We start from the raw sequence: 26,032 nt of genomic DNA on the forward strand, positions 1-26,032 counted from the left end.
CAACAACGTCTAAATGTATTACTTGTATTGCCAGTTGTTTCTTCAGGGAAGTGAACTGAATGACAATGATTGCAAATGACATTCATTAATCGGAATTAATTTTTCCGGGGTATGTTTTGCTTGTGCCGTTTGAGAGGCGCGTTGTTGCATATGTAGTATTTGGGACGTGTTGTTTTGGAGCTGTAATCGATTTGCCTGTGCTGTGTGAGACGCCCGTTGTAGCCTTCCTTGCCGTTAACGTATGTCTGAGACGGGAGGTGTTTCGTTTTGAATCCGTGCCTGTTGCGATACAGCACTTTGATTGATAGTTTGCGTCATGTGGATCCAGGATGTAGATTTGTGCATATTTGCGTTGTTGATTTGTTTCAGGGTGCACTGTTCCAATGCGATGCAGTATTTGTGCACATATGGGAAAGCAGTATGGGCCATTGCCTTTTGGTGGCCTGATATTTACTAAAAGCAAATGAACTATTGTAGGATCTAACGCAGTTCATAAAGTTTTTACTTTTAGGTATATCGTTAGTTAGAAGCTGTAGTTGAGCTTTGCGTTTTTGGAGTCGAGACATTTTTTCTTTTAGAAATATGGATAAGTAATAAGAAGTATTGCACTCACTGTTAATATGGAGACTTTTCTGCGGTTGAACGGTTAATAGTGCCTTATGGTAATGAGATCCACCTATGCTGCATAGCCGTCTTTGTGTGTGTCCCGTCCCTCGCTTGTAGGGTCTGTGGGGTGGTTTTGTGTTCTTTTTTTTGTGTTCCATGGGCTTGTTGAATCCCCCTCTTGGTGTGTGTCCCGTCCGGTGCCTGTAGGGGGGGGGGGTGCCTTGCTGTTGTGTGCGAGCCTCTTTTTTTTTTTTTTTTTTTTTTTTTCGGGTCTAGTTTCGTGTGCAATGTGTTTCGTGCTTTTCCTGCGTTTGACTTTGCGCCTCATTTCTCCTTTTTGTATGTGCTCACTCCTTTTTTCTGTGGTCTTGTCCGCCACTCGCGGCCCCTCATCCGCCTTTGTCGCCCTCTTTTCTCCGCCTTTCTCCGACTCTCGCGGACTCTTTTTGCGCCTGCGCCTCTCGCGGCCCCTCATCCGCCTCTCTCGCCCTCTTTTGTCCGCCTTTCTCGGCTCCTCAGCCGACTCTCGCGGACTCTTTTTGCACCTGTGCAGTACGTCTTTTTGCAGCTACGGCCCATGGCCGGATGTGCCTGCGTCCATCATCCGGTTTAGCATTCTCGGTTAGTAATATGGATCCTAATATATATAGGATTGCTGGTCAAATACTATAAGGCATTGATTATTAAACCCTCTGCACTTTTTCTGTTCTCCCGAGATCTGCATGAGGGAGGACTTTGTGATTCCCTAGAAGGAATATTACTTTGGGCAGCACAGGCTACAGCTTCTAACAGGTTTTTTTAGTCTATTGAATTGTTCAATCACTTTCTGAAAGGCTGAGATCAAATCAGCATCTTATAATCAAAGTTTAAAAATCCAAGATTATCGATACTGTTAGTTAAAGAGGACTGCCAAAATCAAAGTCAGAGGAAGAGCTATGTTATAAATACCAAACAAAACATGATAAATAGAACTGTATTGAATATCCGCAATCTTAGATAATAATGGCTATGAGAGTTGGGATGCTAACGTTATCTTTGCAACTTTCAGGGACATGCTAGCAACCTAACCCCATGTAATAGCTAAGGATTATCAAACACTAATGACTTTTTCATTAAAAACAAAGTAAGCGGTGCTTATATGGTTATATTTGAAGTTCAAAAATATGAAAGACTAACACAATTAAATTATTTTGAGCCTGCTATAGCGGTACTATTTTTGAAAATTGTGAACAATTTAGGCTTTTCCTGCAACCGTAACATAAACCGTACACTGCAAACTTGAAAAATGCTTGCTGTTTTTTGCAATATGAGAAGATTTTTACATTTCTGTTATGACGGTATTAATCTTATTTAAGAAATTTTATTAAGGGAGCTTACAAATCAATGCACTGTTGCATTTAACCTGTGACATCTTCAGGTTTATACTATGGCAGAGATAGGATTTTCATGCTGTGGGCTGAAAAATTGCATTGCTCTGTAATTCATACGATTTCAGTTTCTCTTTGATATAAGAGTACAATGTACAAGATTTGGAGTGACTCAAGCACTACAGCAGTGGTCTCAAACTCCAGTCCTGGGGCCTAATGCATAACACCGTGCGTAGAATTCTCACTAAAACATGGCGTAAGGACAAAAGCGGAAATGTTCGTATGCACAAAAAAATCCAGATGCATAAATCTGTGTGTTCGCCAACTTCCACGTTCTTCTGCTAAAAAATTCCTGGTCAGCATGAAAAGTAATGCACGTGCCTGCCATCCTGCCCTGTCTCCTCCCAGAGTTACGCCTCTTTGAATATGCAAATCAATATAAATAGTCCTTAAGCTCAGTGTTCTGTGAAAAGACAATGGCAAAAGCAGGGGGGAAAACAGAAAAATTTCAGTGAATACCAAGAGGAGGCAAGGAAAAACGTACTATTTGTTGGTTTAAACAGTGGTATAAACAACAAAAGGAAGTTGATCGAGTGACATCGAGTGTTGGAGATACTCAAAAGCTCAAGTTCACAAAGTCGCACAGTGTCTGAAATAAAAAAGAAGTTGTCAGATATCAAATTTGCCATGAAAAGGCGAGTCGTAGCCCACTGTCTGAGTGTCATTTGAAAGCTTATGAGGGTACAGAGAAAAGAAAAAAAATAGGGACACAGTGGGAAAAAAGCTTGAAATGTCAACTTTAATCTCGAAATTTCCATGTAGTTAATCACGTAGTTTATTTTGTCATTAAAGTAGAACATCATAAACTTTATCTTAAAATCGTTTAATTTACTAGTTTCTCAAATCCCATCGTAGCTATAGTTGCACATTAAATGCTTTGTTTTGTATATGTTCTTCTATGTGCTCTATGTGTGTAAATCACTATGTGCTTCTTAAATGGGCTTTCTCTACCTTCTCAGGACACAGAATCCATTACATTCATGATATTACAGCTCTCTAAATAATTAAAATACTGAGATGTGTACTTGATATCATTCTCATGATGACAGGAATTAAAGCATGTATTAAACATTGGAACACGGTGGCACAGTGATTGTTCATGCCTAACGCAAGTTGCTTGCTGCACTGTGTGCGACCTTCAGTGAAATAATTTATTGCAGCAGTACTGTCTCTTTCAAACATACTAACCCCCAATTCCTGTCTTTCCTTTTCTTTCTCCAAATACACAATCGCACACAATCAGCACTGTAATAGACGTTAAGCCATCTGTAAGCTGAGAAAGCAGATTCTTCAAAACTTTTAAGGAACATTGAAATATCTTCGTAGTACATGTTTAATTATTCTATACCCATCTATTCTTCCAGTGTCATGCCAGCCCCAGCAAGAATACAGCGTGAGGCAGGAACAGTCCGTGAACGGAGCGCCAGCTCCTTGCTAGCACTGCGGCACTGTGTTCTCACATCTTTAATTATTAACAATATAGATTATTTAAATGAAGTTAAAATTTTATCTGTATAATTTAATAAACATATTTTGCTGCATTTCATCTTAAAAATGATATCATTACCATATGTAAATACTGTACACACTTTATAAAATGGCTCAGGTTGTGCAGTATTATAACTGTATTGCATGTTTACAGTGAGGTGATTGTACTAATAAGTACAAACAGTTCTACAAGGAGCACTTGATGGACTGATTGGTTGCGTTTATAGTTCTTGGGATTAAAATGTGAGGTCAGTACAGGAAAGGCTCTGAATCGTTTGCCGTGTGAGAGCAGTTCAATAGACAGCATGGCTGAGGCAGCGTGTGCTAGATGCTGTATACCGATAATTCTCTTTCCAATCAGCTGTTGTAGAGCTGTGACTCCCCACTCAGATACAGTAATATAAATACTCTGAGTGGTGCAGTGAGAGTAATATGGAAAAAGATCCGCTGTGGCAACCACTAATGGAAGCAGCTGAAAGAAGAAGAAGAAGGTGCAGTGAGAGTAACAACACTAAAGCAGCTATGGTATTTGACTTCTTCCCTGACTTCTTAGAGAGTCAAGGCTGGGGGGCTGTCAAGAGGCAGGGCCTGTTAAAGCCCATTGCGGCACTTCTTGCGTGATTTTGGGCTTTACAAAAATAAATTGTATTGTATTGTATTGTATTTGGAATTCTTTGGCTATTCCGTGGACCATTACATTGTTACAGGTTAATTGCAATTAGATGCCTTAAACTAATAAACAATATGCAGTTAATTTCAGTGTATATGATAAAGCCATATCAGGGATGTGGATCTAAAAAAGAAAGGGAAACCACACTTGAACAAAAGCACTGTTTTGATGCTGTGTGCCGCCAGTTTACAAAACCGAGTGGAGAACTTGCATACGCCAGGATTTTAGCTAGCGTGAAAATGTGCGTGGCTTTACGCCAAGTTTAGGTTTTATACATCATGATTTGAGCATGGAAAAGGGAGTACGCAACATTTTTGTGCGTACGCACTGTTTATACATGAGGCCCCTGGAGTGCCGCAATGGCTGCAGGTTTTCATCTGAAGCCTATTCTTAATTGGTGACCAGTTTTTGCTGCTAATTAACTCCTTTCCCTTTTATTTTAATTTACTTGATTTTTAATTTTTGTTCCCTTAAAGTTTCTCTGATTTGCTTCATTTCTTTCCTTAAATGCCACCCAAACAGAAAAGAAATGTGACATGAGTGGGCCAACAGAAGACCAACTATGCCAGGGCCTTCAACTCCAACCAGTTGCTTAATTAGGTGTTGAGTCTTGTCATTAATTAAACCCATTCTTTAATTCCATGGATTGTTGCTGCTCTCCTTGTGCAATATTATACATTTCCAAAATTGCTGATTTTCTCTTTTCTAAGATCTCTGTTAAAATGTTTTTGGGACCTGAGCAGATCAACATTCCTGAGACATTCATCTTTCTTTATTTTCAAATATTGTATGATGGACAAAGTTTGCTGGTCATGTTTTCGCTCATTGTGTATCTTATTATTTTTTGGCTGCTAATTAAGGAAAATTAAACAATTAAGGGGTGGGAGTCTTCAACAGCAAGTCAATTAAAATTAATTCAAAAGAAGTTAATTAGCAGGAAAAACAGGTCACTAATTAAGAAAAAGGTTAGAATGATAACCTGCAACCACTGCAGTCCTCCAGGACCGGAGTTTGAGACCACTGCACTACAGCCACTATTGTGTTGTTGGATCAGGTGAAAAATGAAGAAATAGTGGAGCTGGAGGACTGAACTGCAAGCAATTCTAACATCTGAGGAGATTATCTTAGTAGATCAAAATTAATGAGGAATAACGAAATGATTAATCTTTTGTTTTTGTTAGAAAGGTTCCCTTGACCTTCAGAGAGAAGCAGATAACCATTTTAACAAGGTACAAGGCAGAAATTATTCTATCTATCTATCTATCTATCTATCTATCTATCTATCTATCTATCTATCTATCTATCTATCTATCTATCTATCTATCTATCTATCTATCTATCTATCTATCTATCTATCTATCTATCTATCCTTGCAGTTCCTTAAAAATATTAATGAAACACGCAGACATGACAATATAAAAGTTTGGGTGTACCTATGAAGTTTCTGTGTCTTAAAACATTTAAAATTTCTCACATGGAAGCATCAATCAAGTAAGCATGATTTATACACACAAATTAAATGTCTACACACCCTTTTTTAAAAACGTCAACATTTCAACTTTTCTTGATGTAAAATGCTAAACACATCAAAAGTCATGTCAATGTTTGTCTCACCTTAAATAAAACTTTGTAATAAACAAATGAAAACCAAATGGATTATTAATATGGAAAAAAGAAGCAGAATTTTCAATGTCTTGATCACATAACTGTATATACCTTTTAACTAATACTTTAGGGAAGCACATTTTATATTGAATATAGCAATAAGTCTGTCTGGAGAGGTTTCTAGTAGTCTATCTATATTTCCTTCATTCCACTTTTCTTTTTGAAAAAAAGTTCAGTCTCAGGCAAATTCATAGGATATGTTCTGTGCAGAGCTCTCTTTAATCAAGTCTACAGATATTCCATAGGATTGAAGACTTTGCTTTGACTGGGCCATTTCAGTTTTTAAAGTCATTACTAGATTATGTTGAATGTGTGCATCAGACAGTTGTCATGCTGAAAGGTCACATTCTTCTTTTACTTCAGCTTTGCAAGCAAAGGTTAACAGTTTGTACAGCAAAGGTTCTTGATATGGAACTATTTAATCCATCCCTGTTTACCAGAGTCTGTGTGCCCTCTGCTGGGAATCAGCTAGCTCTCATAGCATGATGCTTTTATCAAGATGCTTTATAGTATGTGCATTGGGTGATCAGCTATTTAGGTTTGATGAGAAACATATCTTTTGTAATTAATGCCAAATAATTCTAACTTGATCTCATCAGAAAATCAAACTTTGATTTTATAGGCTGAAAATTTATATCTGCTTCATTTTTTTTTAAATGAGAATGGTCTTCCATCTTTACTTTCTACCTGATAACTCAGAGTCATAGAAGATAAGTGAAATGATTTCAATAGGTAGGATATGGTGCATTACCGTCCCAGGTTTCTGCAGCTCATTCAAAGTTGTGTGACTTGTGAGCTCCGTATTCAGTAATTAATTTTGGAAGAACATCCTGATACTTGAATTGTACATGTAATGCCATATTTCCTCCACATCTTCACAACAGTCATGTTCAATGATGCACACAGTAGCTTCAGTATTACTTTGAATCCTCATCTACTCTATAGGTCATCAATAAGAACCCACTGATATATTCTTACCTCCTTATGGACTACAAGGGTCTCTTTACTATGCAACTAAGAAATTTTATTTGATAAGCAGATTCACTTTATTAGATGAGACATGAATTTAATAATCATTTGATAGGCTTCACAATGTCAATAGTTAAATCTAAGCAGAGTGCATTATTAATAAAAGGTGTATAAACAGTTATGCAATTAAGAATTATTTTATGCATTTACATTTTATCCATTTTTTTTTCAGCTAAAAATATTTAGAGGCAATATCTTACTAAAATAAAAAAACATAACATGACCAGTTCTGAGTATAGATTTAACATCAACAAAAGCTGAAATTTCAACAAGGATCTATAATCTTTTGATGGACACACTGTATATAGTAGATTTCAAAAGTATAGACACCTTTATTGAAATTTCAGACTTTGTATAGATATACTGTATAATAGAAAATGAACACAGCAAATAATCCTTAAACATGCAAAAATATTTGCTAAGCATGCATGATGCCATATGTACTAGCAGTGGAAAAAACATGCTGCTTTAAGTTACCTGTATTTCATTACCACAAAACATTCTGACAGTTTTTTTCTGATGAGTCAAATGTTTCTACAATAAAAGTAATCTTTCATGCATTAATGAAAATGGTAAAAGTAAAGGTTATTTGGGTACATCTGTATGTATTTTTTATTTATATTTACTTTGCACAAAAGCAAAGACCAAAAATTTCTCGTATGTCAAATAAAAAAAATCAAATAAAAAATATGTGTTAACTCAAAATAAAATTGTGAGGGTAACTAATATTAGAAATAATATGGCCTTTTTAGACCAAATTCATCATGTTAAAGTCAGTCTGCCATTTTACAGTGTAAATAACAACATAATGAAATAAGTATTTTTGGCTGTCAGTAGGGGCCTAATGTATAATGCTGTGTGTACAATTCACACTAAAACATGGTGTACAGACAAAAGTAGAAATGTTCATATACACAAAAAAAGTCATATGCTTAAAATTGTGTTTAAGCAAAGTTCCACACACTTTCCCTTTATAAATGCTAAAAAACATGAATTTTAACGCACATGCACACACCTACAGCCCCACCTGACCCCTCCCAGAATTTGGCCTATTTGAATATGCAAATCAATATAAATAGCCACTTCCATTCAGTGTTTTGTTATAGACAAAGGCAAAAGCACGTTTTGAAAAAGAATTTCAGCAAATGTGAAATGGAAGTCCTGCTCAGTGAAGTGTAAGCAAGGAAAAACATACTGTTTGGTAGCTTAAACAGTGGTATAAGCAACAAAAGAAAACTAATGGAGTGGTACAGTGTGGCGGAGACACTCAAACGTTCAAGCTCAGAATGTCACACAGTGCACAAAATAAACAAAAAGTGGTCAGATACCAAAGTTGCCATGAAAAGGGCTTTTTCTTACGCCTACCAGGAGTGTGCAGGCAGTGATCATCAAACAAACAATACAGTCTCTGAACAGTATAGAATACTAAGATGTATACTTGATATAATTTTCATAATGAAATGCATTAAAGCATATATTAATCATGTGGGGTCACTATTGCGCAGCAGTAGCGATGAGCTGGTGCCCTGTCCAGGGATTATTCCTGCTTCCTGCAAGATGCTTACTGGGACAGGCATGACTCTAAATGGAGTCATTTATTGCAGCAATACTACGTCTGTCAAACATACCAACCCCAATTCCTGTCCTTCAATTTTCTTTTTCCACGTAACCAGTTGCCACATAATAAGCGCCTGTAATAAATGTTAAAGCAGCTGTAAGCTTAGAATGATAGCCTTAGATTGACTTAGAAGCCAGTCATTATCATCTCTAAATACGCTTCCTCTTCTAATTCTTCAATTTGCAATGTCTTCAAATAACGCTAAAACAGCTATGGTAGTTAGTAGTTATCTTAGGAATAATTTGGCCATTCTGTGCATCATTTTGTTGTTACAGATTGATTACAATCAGTTTTCTTACATTTATAAACAATATGCAATTAATTTTGGTGTATTTGATAAAGCCCGCATCATTGATGTGAATCTAAAAAAGAAAGTGAAACGACACAGAAACACTAGCACTGCTTTGATGATGGGTGCTGCCCGTTAGCAAAACCGAGCAGAAAAGTGCGTAAGCACAGTGTGAGGCTGACGTGAAAATGTGCATGGCTTTACGAGAAGTTTAGTTTTTATGCACCTCAAAGTGACTGAGGAAGAGGGTGTATGCAAGATATTTATACATTCACTACCCTCTTTCAACATCCTGAAGAATGACCAAGGGATATATAAAAAACATAGTAAAAAGTACAGTGTTACAAAGAAATAAACAATTCCAATTCTGCTCCCTAACTGGCTTTTACTATACTGGTTTTCCCCTTAGCTGTGGAATGGTTTCCTACTTTCCTAACAAACTCCTCCTCTCCCCACCAGCTGTTTCTCTGTCTTTTGACCCTGTCCAGACTTTTCACTCACACTCTGTTCCTCTAAACTGAAAGTCTCATTGGCAGAATTAAGACCTGGGTCAAGACCTTTAGTTCAAGTTGATTAGCACATAGTACATGCTGTACATAATATAATTAAATTCTACTTGAAAGACTTTAAATCATTTTTGATAAAGATACAGAATTACGCTATTAGAGCTGCCAAATGACATATTAGTCATCTTTGGGATTATGGAGGAGAAACTAGAGTATATGGAGAAAAACAGACAAACACAAAAAAAAACTTGTGATCAGGCTGGGATTGAAACAGTTTTCCAATGAACAGTCTTTACTTATAACCAGTGCTGTTTCAGCTTTAAGAGCTAGTGGGGCACAGCCTCATCAGATGTTGTGCAAAATATGTAATAAGCTTAACTCACTAATTTAACTTATTACTTTACTAATTTATAATAACCCCCAGCTTTGTCCTTAAAAGCATGTTTAATTATTTTATCATATGCTCAATGTGACTAGTTATCTTGAAAAATACTGCTTTTTGTACGCATAGAATACGATTTTGTCTTTGTGCTAGATGCTGCAAGCCTATTTCCAGATGAATGGGCCCTGCAGTGTTCTCTGTCCTTGAGTGTATGTGTGCATGTCCAGTGGTGCTTAAAGGTCATTGCTAGTATTAAAGTGAGGACTACCTTTTGCAGGTTTTTTGTTTCTTCTTTTTTTTTAAGTTTTCTTTTAATTACATACACACTTCCATTTCAAGCTTTTTTGAGGCCAGCAAAAAGGTACAAAAATCTCTGTACCATTTATTCCTTCAAAGGTAGCTACAATAATTTTTTAAAAACTGGAAGTCAATATCAGGAATATATCATTCACAAGATATTATTTTGCATCTTTATTTTCAACCACTGCTGAAGAGAATTGTGTTAAATTTAAAAAAAAAATCAAAGAGAAGCTTATAATATGATGCCCTTGTTTCAAAAAAGTGTAGAATCCTGGTGCAGAAAGAAGTACAGTATGTACTTTATGGATAAAAATGTTTTTTGCGCTGACCTGCAAACAACTGGCCACACAGTAGTTAACACTGCTACCAATCATGCACTGTTCAGATGGAGTCATGCAGTTTATGTAGTCTGCATATTCTCTCCATGTTACTGTGGCTTATCCTTTATAACCTTTTTTCAGAAGGTGACGTAATGCAAATTGTGACAGACAAAGCATAAGGATCCCCATTTTTTAATTGATCTTTTTTGTAGTGTAAAAGGTTTATTAACTTTCATGTTCCGCTAATCATCATCAAAAGAGGGACAGACATTTTTAGTTAGGTAAATAAATGTATGTGTTATAGAAGTTTACACACACATGAAATATTGGTAACTCCACATCAAAACTACCTCAGATTATAATGAACATTATAATTGATTTCCATTTTAAGTACATTTATTTTCCTAAAGGAAATATTTGGTTTTGTGTCAGTATCTTCTGAAATTGTATTCAATTAATATTTGGCTTTTACGCTTTCTAAAATAAATAACATTTTTTCAGTGTTTTATCACAATAATTTGTATATAAATATATAATTTATAAATCATATATCTCTATGACCTGTGAAGTAATTAATGATGCCAAAAGTTTTATCAAAGGTCATTTACAAACATTTTATTTTCCTTGTTTTATACTTGATGAGTTTCTAATTCACTATGCATAGCTCTTCAGAGAATAACAAACTAATTATTATATTTATGTTTCTTTATGCATAAAATAAATATTTAGTGTATTTATCAAACATAATTATTTAGTGCATGTATATAGCATAGATAAACATATAATACAAAAAATCAAATATTATGACATCTACTATGACTTAGAAAGACAAATATTTACAAGACTGAATTTTAAATTTCTGATAGAACAATAAAACAATACACCAAATTATTTTAACACAATAAATTTTGCCAGTACATACAGGATTACATTGGCTTTTAAATCAATGTTCAAATTTTGCAAAATCTGCGATAAGATGCCAAAAATTAAGATAAAAAATATTCTGCTTACCATAATGATTGTAAACATTATAAACATACTTGCAGCATCAACCAATCTTGAATATTCTGCTGCAACTTTCCTATTTTTATATGTAAGCTGTATTTCATTAACCTTTACTGGCTGCATTTAAAACGTACATCTAATAAAGATAAACCATGTATCACCGACAATTATAAGCAGACTAATTCACATGTATACAGTGTGACAGGTGGCCTTGGCCAGTACCCAGCCAGGACGCCAGCTGGATGGAAGGACCAGGAGAAAGACCATCTGCGAGGCATTACCTCCCCTGGGACTCTGGAGGTCAGCCATGCTGTATGGCCGTGGCACCACGGATTCCACGGACTTGGAGCTCTGTTGGGTTTTGTGGGGGTCGCCAGAGGGAGCTTCACATCCCTACAGTGGACTTCCACCACACCTGGGAGTGATTCCAGGTAATACTAATGAGCCACCTAGAGCACACTGAATATCTGAATAAAAGGAGCTGCCTCACTCCATTTGAGGAGTCAGAGTCTATAGGAGGTGGACAAAGCTTGCCAAAAGAAGAGTGGAGGTGGAGGAAAGAAAGAAAGAAAGAAAGAAAGAAAGAAAGAAAGAAAGAAAGAAAGAAAGAAAGAAAGAAAGAAAGAAAGAAAGAAAGAAAGAAAGAAAGAAAGAAAAGGAGTGTGCTTTTCTCTTGTGGACATTGTGCTCTTGTGGGAGCGTAAAAGGACTTCCCCACCTATAAATAAAGGTGTGCTGTGTGGCAATTAGTATCCTGCCTGTCTGTGTCGGGGTTAGGGCGGCTGTATGCTCCCCGGTGGTTCACATCAGACATAGGCCTTTATTTGAATTCTGCAAATAATTAATTTAGGTTCTTGATAAAGGAGCATGAAATCACAAGTAAGATGGATGACTGCATTACTGATATGTCTGTTTCCAAAAGTGATGTTTATAAAGATGGAGAATTTGGTTCAATGTTTTTTGAAGCAAAGATAAGAAAGGAAAGAAACTAGGACTTTTTAAAAAGTTGTATACACCTATTTTAATAATTCAGTTCCTTATGGTTTTAAGTAGTTGAATTCAGTTGATCAGTGGCATGTCCACATAGACCACTGGCCTATGATGATATAATCAGTCTGAAACCAAAGTGGTGACAGCAAAAATTAAGATACACTATTACAAGTGCTATGCAACAGATTAAAGAGAATATGCAGATTTAACAAAAAACAAGTTCTGTGTTCGTATTTATCAAGTGTCTCAGAATTACTCCTAGGAACTGCATTAACCATCTGACTAGGATAAGAATTAGTCCTACACCATAGAATGACATAAAATTAGTTATGATGCTTTATACACCTATTCCCAGCAAGCAATAGGAGTTCATGTTTGAGAATGATTTCACAATTTTATGGTACCCCTATCTGCAAAATGGCACTCATGTAGGCGTTTTGTAGTTTTCTTGGAAATCATGACATTTTGTAATTTTCTGATACCAGCACTAAGCCTCCATCACAACAACAAAAATAATAATAATATAATAAATGTAGATGGAGAAGAAGAAAGAAAATGAAAGAAAATATAATATGGCTGGATATTGTGCTAAGCTGTGTGCAATTGTTGCCACTTAACAACAACATCAGGAAAAATACTGTAACAAGCAATGAGATAGAAAGACTGAGCACACACACTGAATGAGTAAAGGCCGAAAATGGTTATGTCTGTTTACATTTAAACGATTCACAGCCATAATTCTAGAAGAATCACTTTCCCACTGTTATGGCTATGAGAAATGCCTCGTATAATAACAGTTACTGAAACTAGCCACAGCTATTCTGAAGTCACACTCATTCTTCCATTGTTGCCCATCATCTTCCAGAGCCACATGTTGTGCCTTTCTCTGTGACGCTCCTTATCTTCTGTGAGGCTCTATTTATACAATGCCCCCAGAGCCTTATTCTGCCTTCTTGAACCTTCCCAGTCTTGTAAAGTGTAACATAATTGTTCCAGAGGTTTGTGGAATGCAGAGCGCAGCAAACCTGTGTGGCATTTGCAGTCAATCACCCATCTAGCCTTGCTTATCACTAGGGTAATATGCTGTGTACTACACTACAGTTTGCATCCTTGACTACCTGTGTGTTGATACTGTGATATCTAGTGATGAGCGAACATTGCCAACTTCGCTTCGCAGTGAGTTCTTTGAAGTCACAGAAATGTTTGCGATATTCGCCGAACTTGATAAAATGCATTAAAGTCAAAGGGGAAGTACTAACTGAAGTAGATTGGACTGGATTATAATAGTGCAATTGTCCATGGAAACGTCTACCAACTATACTGGACCAATTATTGTGGCCAAAAAGGTGACCTGAGCTGTGCACCACCATGCCTCTGTGAGATCAAAGAAGAAATAATGCAGTCAGAGACGTGCAATCATATATTTTACCAAAACAAACCGGAAATGCAAAAAATCATGGACAAAAGTCAGAAAAAATACGTAGGTCTTTTAAAGGCAGAAAACTCAAAGTGGCGAATCATGATTGAATTTGCTAGAAATCTGAGAAATGTTGCTTGTGACAGAGCGAAATCACTGCAATGGCAAAAGAACCTTTTCCTGAAATCAGTGCTATTGTAAAGGTGTCTTTTTCCCATGGGCAAAAAACTTAATATTTCCAAAACTTTAATTTCAGCTGACAGCACATGGCTTCTTTGCATAGATCAAGTTATCACATGACATACAAGATTTGTTATATAATAGATATCAATATCTTTTTAAGAGCGTTTCCAAAGTATATCACACCTTTCTTGGAAAGTACATGCTGATCTCTGCCTGAACAACATGTTCTGGCAGTTCCTCACAAGTTCATTCTCAGTGAAGTTAGGAGTTCTTTACTAAATTAGGAAAACTGATGAAAGGCTTTAACTCCTTCTATTAAGAGTAGGATCAAATTTTCATCATTTCAACCATTTTCCTACTCTGAGATGCTTGATAAATATGGGCATCAAATTGAAATGTTTTCTCATGTGGTTCTCCTGCTGAATGTGGTTGCAACCCAAGATACTGAATACTTACTTGTTCATAAAATTATTTGTATATGGATTTTCACACATTTGAACTTTTTGCCAATTTGGATAAGAAGCCAATTTAGTCTCAATTGATGGTAGATGAAGAAGATTCAATAGATGAGTGCAATACATTGTCATCTCATTCATATTAACTTTATAAGAAATACAGCTCACAAAAACTAAAAACTCCCTTATTTTTCTTCTTTTATCTTATTCCATGAACATTTTTAAAAGCCAATGTATGCTATATATGAAAGTCACCCATAAAATCCATCTAGTACAACTTCATACATGCTTTCATTGTCCTTATACAAAAAGAATGGTTTATGCCAGTTCAGTCAAGTTGCACATAGCATCTGTTTTAGTCAACAGACTTACATTATAGTCTTAAAGTTGAGAACCCTCACACACCCTCAATAAATTGTCATAAACCAAACAATTACTATACAAATATAAATCTAATATACATATGTATTTAATATGCATATGTATATGCAGTCTATATATACATTAGGGTCATATACCATGTAATGAGCCTATTAGAATTGCAGTACTAAGAAGTAGTTATCAGTGTTGAAAAATGCAGTTTTATATATATTAGTTCCATTTATCTTCCCACATGGGAATAAAAATTAAGTTATTTGCCTCAATTACTTGTTGACAGTGTTTGGTCACTAAATATTTTGTGAAAGAGAAAATTCCCTTTTCTGTCATTCACTCTTGAGTTCATCATGTACAGTATATGGTGACACCTTCACGGTCATTATGTGTGGTGAAGTGTGTCAAGGGGCCATGGTAGTGCAAGGTTTTTAAAAACAGTGTAGCTCAGACTTTGTGGGTATAGGCACAAATGGGAAGAAAGCTGTGTGGCCGTGTGGTGTTTGATGGGAAAATTGGCTCATTATTAATGTATGGGAGAGATCAGCATAGCTATTACCATTTAATGTTATGTGGGTCATTAAGGAAACACCAACACTCACAGGGATAAAAAAGGGCTGGTCTAAGTAGAGAAGAGAAGAGAAAAAAAGAAGAAAAACTAGAGACAAGAAAGGAAGGGCAGAATTGGGTGATTCTCTCAGTATGGAGGACAGAAAGGGAGATGGTCAGATGGCCCAATGAAGGAGCGAGAGGAACAGCTCCAAGGGTGGATCACTCCTATAGAGTGGTTGAAGTAGCAGGAGTGACCAAGTGCGCACGTGTCCTTCCACACTTAAGGCAGGTGGTAGAATGATGGAGACCAGCTTCAAGTGGTGACCGGTTGAGGTGGATGGGACAAGGCCAGAGAGGAGACTGGATTTGTCATCATCTCTGATTTTCTGAGAAGACCCGGGGTTGGGGGGGGTGAGCAGAGGAAATGGGAGAGTTGGGCACTGGAGTCAAGAGGCAAGATAATGATTCTGACTTTGAGTTTTATACCTGATTTTAACATATTTATTAGAATATTTTTCTGGTTTTTACTTTCCACGAATGTACTGTTTTTATGAAATGTTTATTGAAAAGAACTTTAAAATGCAAAGCACTTTTTGCACACAAAGTTTTGATTGTTTGAAATAAGCACCCTAAGCACATTTCTGCCCCATGATTTGTTGGTTGTGCGGTGGGTTGGCACCCTGCCCGGGATTGGTTCCTGCCTTGTGCCCTGTGTTGGCTGGGATTGGCTCCAGCAGACCCCCGTGACCCTGTGTTCGGTTTCAGCGGGTTGGAAAATGGATGGATGGATGGATTTGTTGGTTGTGTCCTCATTGTTCTAGTAAATCTCATGTCATGATTAACGATGTCCCAGGAGACAGGCTATGCCAAGGCCACAGGCACCTAGGCCCTCACACTAAGGTAGAGTAATGATGAAAATGTGTACATCACCAATTAAAGCTGTTGGCTATGGTCCAGCTCTACTGAAAGCAACGAAGAAAACTGTCATCAATGAAAATTAGATGTGACAGTCAGAGAAATGGGGTTATCCAAGCAGTAAAACTTTCAGAACTTTTTTAAAAATGTGTTTATCGGAAAGAGATTTTTATACTTTTAACAAAAATGAATTAATTGGGATGTGGATATTGTAGGCAACCAAACAAAGGTATAAAGATTTGATGAATATGTTGTAATTTCTTATTCATATCCTAATTATGTTGTAAAATTAATATGCTCATTACTTATGGTACAATCCTTATGTATATAGGGTATTTATATACATATATATGGATATGCAGTATGTGTGTATATATGGTATAAACACATATTCTGGTTCCAGTATATATAATGTATATAAATGCTGTTTTTCAAGATTTATATCCAAAGTTGTACTATAATTATTACTTGGATTTCTTGACTAAAATCTCATCAGCAGTTTGAAAATTCACTTATTTACAGGTAGTTTAACGAAAGAAAAATGTACACAATCATAAAGTTATGGAGATAATGGTTGTATATCAAATTACACAACTTTGTCCACCATACTAAATGTGAAAATACTGTAAGTACATTCGTAAAAGATAGTAATAACTCTTCAGATTTCTTAAAAGTACTTTGAGACACTGATTTAAAAGAGTTTTACTTAAAAAATATTCAGTTTGGCAAATTCTGTGTTTAGCTTCCACTAGGAACTGCTGATGAAAGGAGGAGCAAAAATTAATCAGGCTGGTTGAGCAAAGAATGGGGAAATTAGGTTTGCATGGAGACCAAAGAAGAACAGCCACAGTGTGGTCATCAGGAAATGGGACCCACCTTCTCGCATGATGACAGATCTAGAGGTTGTCTGGAAGCCAATGACTCCAGCCACATTGTCATTGGCTAGAATAACAATGGTGACAGTGTCCGAACTGGGAAGGATTCGGCTACCTCCTTCTGTCTGTGTCAAGCTGACTACAATTGTTTCATTTTCTTCAGGATGTATATCATCTAAAATTGTCAGCTGAATGGTTTTCTTAAGGTCACCTGTAAACAAAATGCTCAAAATAAAATGAAAAGTCTCTTGACATAACACCTTCTTTTTTGATATACTGTAGATATTTTTTATCTATGTTACCATGTTGCTTATCCAAAGAGAGACTATGTACAAAACCATTATTGTTAAAGTGTTCAGATCTAATAAAAATAACTTTTGAGGGATGTTGCATTCATCCAGAAAGAATGCATCAGTAATGTTTTACTAATGTAATGTATTTTGAACTGGCATAGGAAAAATCATTTCTAAATATTGTATTGGCCACTCTCTAAACAGAAAGCTAAATGTAAATTATACCAATTACATTTTTGTTTTTTCACTCTTGTGACACAAATTAATTTAATCATACTAGGATGCACCTGAATTGGGCATACCAAACGTACAGTAAATGGATAGAGGGCTGGGTATACCATGTTAAGCAAAATGAAGGCTTGTAACTACTAGAGTAAATGTGTTCGGAAACCAGGTTGATCACAAAATGTTTTCACATTAGAAATTTCTAAAGTTCCCAGCATGCCATGATGATGCTTGTGAAGCTAACATTGTTGTTTTTCCAATAAAGGCACATACAGTAGACTAAATGACTTTAGCTATATGCCTTTGGAAAGTCGTAGCTAATGATATTAACTAATGAATAGTTATGTTCATTATCAGCTAGCAAGCAGAATACCACTTCAAAAAAAAAACTAAACAGATGTAGCAAGAGAAGAAGTCTCTCATTGGGACTTAGAAGAAAAACTAAGCCATACTAATAATTAACAAAACAAGATATTTTATTTTATATACCTTATAAAATGTGATTGAAGTCTTTAATGGAATTCTGTACATAACAGAATGAGAAACACAGGATGACTTATATTGAATTCACATGTCCTGTTTTCCAATTCTTTTAAACAATACTAAAATATCAACTAGAGGGTACTGTGATGTTCCCTGCCTTGTACCCCATGATTGGCTTTGTCCACCATAAATTGGATAAAGCAGGTCTGGAAAATATAATCTCATTAAAATGTTGAATAGAGTTGGTATGTAATGCATAGACTATCATGTTAAAAAGTTATGAAAGTTCAACAGTGCTCCTCACCAGAATTCTAGACATTTTCACACCTACCATCTGCAAAGGTAAGTACTTCTCCTGTTCCAGTAAAATCAATGTTGGGTGTGGCAGATCCACCCACCACACTCCACTCTATGGTCACTTGTCCCAAGCTGCCACCTCTTCTCTCAATCACCAGGTACACTGTGGTCTGAGGCAGCTCTTGAACTTCCAAGTACAGGCCTCTCTCTGTAGCATTAGGGCTGGTGCTGTAGATTAAAAAGACTCCAAATGCATCCCCATTCATTGCTATAGTAATATTGGCTCTATCAGGTTGGCCTATTGAAGGCTTGTTTTTAGGAGAAGAGCTTATGTTGAGTAAATCGACTGCTAGGAGCTGGATTGTGAACATTTCATCCACTTCAGGCAGTGCATCACTGAGTATGGATACAGTAAGGTTAGCTGTTTCCTGCCCATCCAACATCATTGCCACACTCCCTGTTTTAGATTCAAAATCACTTCCAGCAATAGCTTGTGAACTGAAAAGGGATGATACCATAGTCAGGTTTTTTCTGTAAGTAAGGAAGTCTGTAGTGTTGGTCATTCCATTTGCAAGAGACGCTGACCAATCACATCTGGGAACTGCAGAGTTGTTGAAGAAGGAAAAGGCCTGGCAAGCTCGTTCTCTCAAACAGAAGGCTGCACATGCTAAAAAAGCATTTTTTTGCAAAGTAACGTTGGCCTGCAAGCGAAAAGGTAGTGCTGGCACAGCCTTAACTGGAAGATCATAGTAAGACAAAATGTTTTGCCCTTCCAGTAAAGCCATTCCTACCACATCCACTTCAGATGTACTATAGAGTATTTGCAGCTGCCCAAAGAATCCTCCACTGAAATTCAACAATAAAGTAAAGACTATTAGAAAAATTCAGATAACAATAATCATTCTTGTCTCAGTTAGAAGAGAATCAGGTTAATGGAAGGCAAAACCACACACTACATACAGTACATATGGAATTACTTCAAACTATTGTTACAACTGAGCACAATGAAATTGAAGTTAAAAATGTTTCCACCTAAACCAGCTTCCATTTTCCAGATTTCAAGGCTTATAGCTGCTTAACACTGGTTTTAATTGATTCTGTTATAACTAAGCCATACAAGTTGGCATTGTGTTTATCACAGTTCACAAGAATAGCTATATTGAAAATCCCTCAGTTTATATTTCACAATAAAGTCCAAGCAAGGAGCAGCAACAAAATATCTTGCATGTCTGGATTGAAAGGGCATGTCCTACTCTGACACCTAGAATTGAACCTTTCAAGTCTTGAACACGATTACCTGGGGAGGCCTAATTCAGATCATTACATTTCTCAATTACATGGAGTTGATCTGGTAGATTTCTTTTCATTAAACAGAAAAACATTTGCATATTCAAGGATCGTAGGGACAGTAAGAACAAAATAGTAACTAGGAAGCACTTTGTGGGCGAGAAAGACAGAAATCTACCTTTTAAATTTCACATTAGTGCTGCAAAGAAAGAACACAATCAAAATAGAAACTAGGAAGCACTTCTTCAAACAAAGGGTTATTGGACTCTAACAAATTATTGAGACATGGGATAGCTGTTAGCTGAATCACATATTAGGACACCTCACCTTTTAGTTAATTCAACAAGCTTGGCGAGGTAAATAGCATCCTATTGTTTGTGAATTTCCTTATGATCTTAGGTTCACTTTAACAAATAGCACCAAGGAACTTAGTGAGATCCACTTGTTAAGAATTCTAATGACTTTAATTTCTTGGGTTAGTTATCACACATGATTGTCTAAAAAAATTAAAAGGGAGTGGATCATTGAAATTGAGAAAAATTCAGATAGCAAATAACTCTGTAATTGAATAGCTCATTGAATTTCCAGATATGTTTCATATAGCCGACCTTATAAAGCAAGAAATAAAGTTTAAAGTATATTTTTATCAGCAAAACTCTTAAGATAGGCACAGACATATTCATAGTATTTCTCTTATTATTAGTTCAAAATAATTAATGTTAGTGTATAATAAACAAGACCGTGTTTGACCTGACAATTTACACACATACACTAGAGTGTTGGATTCTGAGGGATCATACTAGTTTAGGACTTGAAAATTGAGTTCAGATTTTCAGAAAATTGACTTGAGGTTTTATTCACATATAATTTAAATCTGGTAATATATAGATAAATTCCATGTTAGCTTGCAAGTGTGACACTGGCTACTGCTTTATTCTGGATCAGGGTTATGGGGAGATATATTTTAACAGGTGCAAACCGAGACCTAACCTTGAAGAGCACACACGTCTGAATGGAACAAACAGTGCACTCATGAACATACTGTACATTAAATTCAATTTAACTAAATATGACCTTATGTTTTTAGATTGTGGAAGGAATTTGGAGAGCTCCAAGGAGACATTTGACAGCTATATATAATCACAAGTTCCTAAACAAAATCAAGGACATATTAACTGCATAAGTAACACTTTACATTAGAGAGAGAGAGCTTGGGAGCATGAGCTGATGGCGCAATGCCACACCCACCACACGACGAACCACCTGGATTGGGACCGGACTGCAGCGGGTGACACCTCAGCACCACACTGGAACAATTTAAGTTTAATCTGAATGTCAAACAACATTTAACAATATAATTTATTACACTTTAATTTAACAAAATTATTTTTATACCTTCTTCTGACAGTGATATTTGCTGAAAAAGTTCCTTCTAAAGGCTCCCTAACACGGTATAGTAATTGTCTGAATGTTACTGTCCCATATGGATTGTCATTTGGAGGTACAATAAGATTCACTGATCTCAGTTGTCCAATGCTTCCACCATTTGATGCAGAAGTTAACTCCACACGAATAACCTAGAGAGTAAAATAAACTGTAGATTTTATTTCAGTCTCAACAGCTAACAAGTATCAAAAATAAAAATAGTTTTATACACACCTCTTCAATTTCAGGCACATCATCCGGCAATATCTGAACAGTTAGAGTCTTAATAGTTTCCCCAGGAGCAAAGGAAACCTGACCAGTTACTGGATGAATATCATTGAAGACAAACTGACCATTGATCAGGGCTGCCCACTGGACAGTCACATTTCCCAGGGTTCCAGAGTTCCGCACGATTGCAAGGTTTACTGTGGTGGGACTCACATCGGGCTCTTCAATTGTTTGTGACACTGCCTGAAAAACTGAAATAAAGTAACCTATGTGAGAATAGAAGGACAAAAACCTTTGCAACCTTGTTGAAAATGGTAGCAGACTTAACAGTCTATTACAAAGTATTTCATTAATTTAAGCGTGATTTCAATTTAGTTTGCATGCATACCTAGATTTTAATGTTAATTGGTGCTGTAGTGAATTAGAGTTTACTGCATAAAAAAATCAGCTCCTGCTACACAGTGTATGCATAAAATCAAAAGTTTATTGTAAAAAGTACCTCAGGGTCTTTTTTTAGTTAAATTCAGTAAGATTTGGTTAGATAAAGATGCTTCTAGAATATTTTCAGTATGAGGTCACTAACATGCATATCTAACAAAATGTATTCAAAAGCTGAAAGTTGCACATGATTGTTCATCTTCATTATAGTTCATTTTAAATAAATTAATTAATCAGTTTTTTATTGCTAGTGTCCAATAGCACTGTAATGTAGCAGGTACTGTAGCTTTTCTACTTCATGTTGCATGGACCATAATTTTAGGTTATTGTTGAATGCTTTATTGGTTGAATACCTGTGTTCTCTCTGATTCATTGAGACAATGTTGCACAGACACATGTTGTTTGTTAGATCTTTATTATTCCTGGGGGTGTGACTGTTTATATGTGTTTGTAGGTATGACTATATAAGTATAAACTGCATTTGACTGGGATTCTAAACAGGGATGACACCTGCCACATGTCCACTGCTGCTGTATTTGACACCACTTCAGTGCAGTTCTGACCAGAAAAGCTGCCAGCACTGTGAGGATAATGTTTTTTATATTTTAGTGCAGTGCCTTCAATACTGTCCAGCCATCCCTGTTAAAGGGTAAGCTCAGAGATATGCAGGTGGATCAGCCTATGGTGTCCTGGATAATGGACTATCTGTTAGGCAGACTGCAGTTTGTGAGGTTCAAGGACTGAAGAGCCCTTTTCCCTTTTCTCTACACTATGTTTATCTCAGATTATAATTATAACAACAGATCATATCACTTGCAGACAGATGATTCTGCATTTATGGGGTGTATTAATAATGGGGATGAGATTTGCATTTGATTTGCTTTGGGTGTCATGAGGATGGACAGGATTAGAAATGAGTACATTAAAGGGTCAGCTCAGGTTGGACGGTTAGGAAACAAAGTCAGAGAGGTGAGATTGTGTTGATTTGGACATGTGCAGAGGAGAGATGCTGGGTATATTGGGAGAAGGATGTTAAAGATAGAGCTGTCAGGCAAGAGGAAAAGAGGAAGGCATAAGAGAAGGTTTTTGGATGTGGTGAGAAAGAACATGCAGGTGATGGGTGTAATAGAGCAAGATGTAGAGGACAGGAAGATATGGAACAAGATTAATTATGAAGATTAATTATGGGGATGAGACAGAGTATAGGAGTCAGGTGAAAAACTTTGTTTCTTGGTTCAAAGGACATTGTCTGCAACTTAAAATCAGCAAAATCGAGGAACTGGTTAATGATGTTCACCTTACTAAAGAGCATCTACGCCTGGTCACTATTCAGGGAGTGGATATGGAGGTGGTTCAATGCTACAAGTGCTTGGGGGTCCACATCAATGACAAGCTGGACTGGTCTTGTAACACAGAGGAACTATAAAAGAAAAGGCACAACAGACTCTTTTTTCTTAGGAGAAGACTTTCCTTCAATGTGAGTAGTGACATCCTTTACATTTTTTACAATTCTGTGATGGCCAGTGCAATTTTCTACGCTGTGGTGCGCTGGGCCAATAACACCACACCAAGAGAGGCCCACCAAATCAACAAGTTAATTAAAAGGGCAGGATCAGTTGTGTGATGTACAACCCAGTGGAGGTAGTAGCGAAGAGGAGAACAAACATGAAGCTGAGCACCATTATGAACAATGCTGCACCTCCTCTCTCTGACAAACTAACACTGAGGACTTTCAGCCAATGAATCATTCAGCAGTAAAAGTGTTTGAAGAAATGTGATCTATCTATCTATCTATCTATCTATCTATCTATCTATCTATCTATCTATCTATCTATCTATCTATCTATCTATCTATCTATCTATCTATCTATCTATCTATCTATCTATCTATCTAAGTGCCACAAAAAATCAACCATTAATTTTACTGTTTATTCTGGCACTAAAACTTCTCATTCTTGCAATGTTTATTATTGGAATCAGATGATGCAGCTCAGAAACAAGAAAATAGGTGCACCTTACAGTGCCTCTCTGAACTATGCTCACCTAATTGTTGCTTTCCAATGTAATCGTTCTCAACATAATTCATCTGTTTGAATGTTTCCTGTTCTATTTTCAAGTCTTATCAATTTAAGTTTCCCTTCTCATTCCACAGATGTTTTCTTTCCATTAAATAACAGACACCTTTCCCCAAGAACCAACTCTGATAATAATACAGCAACCATCTACAATTCCACTAACAAAACAAAAAACAAACTTTTCAAAACAGAATAGAGATCTTCAGAATTACTATTCTTGTAATGTATGGTAGCAGTATAATCTGCAGAAGTCTCATATAACTGCTTTCTCAAATTAGAACCAAAGTATGGTCAAATTATATATGTAAACATGTTTTGTTTTCTCAAAATTCCTGGAAACAAAACCATTTTTAATCTTTTAAAATATAATCCATTACTGATTTTTTGTATACAGAACATCTCATATTACACCACATAAAATTCACAAGGAAGAAACTGAATTATTTATTCAGAAGTAAAAAAATGGCATTCAATAAGTGAGAGAGTACATGTCTTAGAAGAGGGACCAATGCCAACCAATCTAACCAGAATGCCCTTAGAGAAGTCTTGTGTGTTATTATCACCAAACGTTTTATCAAACGAAACTCGGATAAGGAAGAAATGCATGTGACAATCTATTAGCTGGTTGTGCTGATGATATCTCAAAATAGCAGCACCCATGATAATACAAAATGGTTTGGTGGAAAAATGTATAAAAAAAAGATATATTTTTAAGGAATAATGATAGAGAAAAGTAATGCCAAATCAAAGTCCTTCAGTTCAAACATCCCAGTTTAGTCGCATAGAAGTCAAAAAAACAACCTAAAGAAGGCTCAGAAAACTAATATAATACACCAATCATAACAGTACAATGCTATATATGAAAAGATATGTGCACGAATACGTAAGTAAGTGAGGCTTGAAACTGCCAAGCAGAAGAAAATCATCATTTGGTAAACACTAAATGATATGAACATTTTTAGGGTAAAATGTTTAAAATATGTAACCAAAAATCACAGCCTTCAAGATCTTTGCCAAAAAGAAAAGAAAAAAAATATATTTTTCACGCTCAGAAGTTTATGTTTAAATATCCACAATCTCTCATGCACATTAATGTGTGCACTTGGATTAAATAGTGCTGTACCAAAGACATTACTTGCTTCCAGTATGTGCGATCCTGGCAACTAACTTTTGCAACTAGACAAAAAAGGCACAAAATAGAGTCAACCATAGAACAAAAAAATATGACATCATTACTGGAGGTTTTGAATAAGAAGTAGTATCCTCTATGACTGCTAGGCCTATATACTGTACAGTGCTTTTTTAAATATCTTAAAAAAATCATAACAAAAACAATTAACTATAGAAAAATTTACAAAGGAACACTTTGCAAAAACATTGCTCCATTCATTTGTTAATAGTCACATGAAACCATTCCAGCTGCAATGATCACAAGGCTAAATCAAGTTACAGTTTGAAGGGACTTAACAGTATATCTCTAGAAACAGAAGTCATTTGCAGATATCAATGCAAAGGTGGAGAGAACATGCAAACTAAACAAAGATTCCAAAATTTGAGATGGGAAAAAAGGCAAGGTCTAATAGCTATAAACAGAATCAATTTCCCATCCATGATAAATACTACATTGGAAAAAAATGTGTTTGTAAAGTATCAAAAATAATTCTGAAATGTAATATAAAATACTTTACCAAAAGATCCATATGGATCATCAGAAGCTTCAATTGTAATAATAGCCTGAGTCAAATCACCAAGAAGAGCACCTCCGGTAGTCTGGTTCAACAGTTCAATGCGAAATGTTTCTTCTATCTCAGGATTAACGTCATTAATAATGTAGATTGGCACAGGTTTGCTGGTTTCACCCTCTAATAAAACAACATCAGAGGATGCCACACTGTAATCTTCACCTGGAGATACAAAAAGGAGGTTGGAAAGAGAGGAAGTAGAAAATATAGTAAGTTATTTTAATAACATAAGGTTAATACAATGCAAGCTGCTATAATTAGTGGAATATTAAGTGTATTGCTCACATATCACCAATATAATGCTAACAGACAATATTTTATTATCTACTGCTTTAGGTAAATGTTCAAAATAGAAATGCATATGTTTTAGAAGTAAAGTGTGAAAAATAATAGTGTCTATTGTGGCGGATGGCCAGGGCCCTTGCCTGGTCGGGACGCCTTCACACTGGGAGGACCGGGGGAGCAAGTGTGTCCA

At 36.1% G+C, this 26,032-nt stretch overlaps 1 protein-coding gene across 1 annotated transcript in view; it reads right to left on the minus strand.

The window, feature by feature from the left end:
* The window catches only part of adgrv1 (adhesion G protein-coupled receptor V1), a 697,787-nt gene that overhangs the window by 446,857 nt on the left and 224,898 nt on the right, over positions 1–26,032 (minus strand). The window contains exons 30-34 of the mRNA XM_051930189.1: positions 25,504–25,719; positions 21,309–21,553; positions 21,045–21,226; positions 18,397–19,208; positions 17,066–17,275 (exon numbers count right to left, since the gene is read on the minus strand). Of these exons, the coding sequence (XP_051786149.1) occupies positions 17,066–17,275; positions 18,397–19,208; positions 21,045–21,226; positions 21,309–21,553; positions 25,504–25,719 (1,665 nt within the window). The remainder of the gene's footprint in view (positions 1–17,065; positions 17,276–18,396; positions 19,209–21,044; positions 21,227–21,308; positions 21,554–25,503; positions 25,720–26,032) is intronic.

Source organism: Erpetoichthys calabaricus, chromosome 7, assembly GCF_900747795.2.
Source record: "Erpetoichthys calabaricus chromosome 7, fErpCal1.3, whole genome shotgun sequence".
Lineage (NCBI taxonomy): Eukaryota > Metazoa > Chordata > Cladistia > Polypteriformes > Polypteridae > Erpetoichthys > Erpetoichthys calabaricus.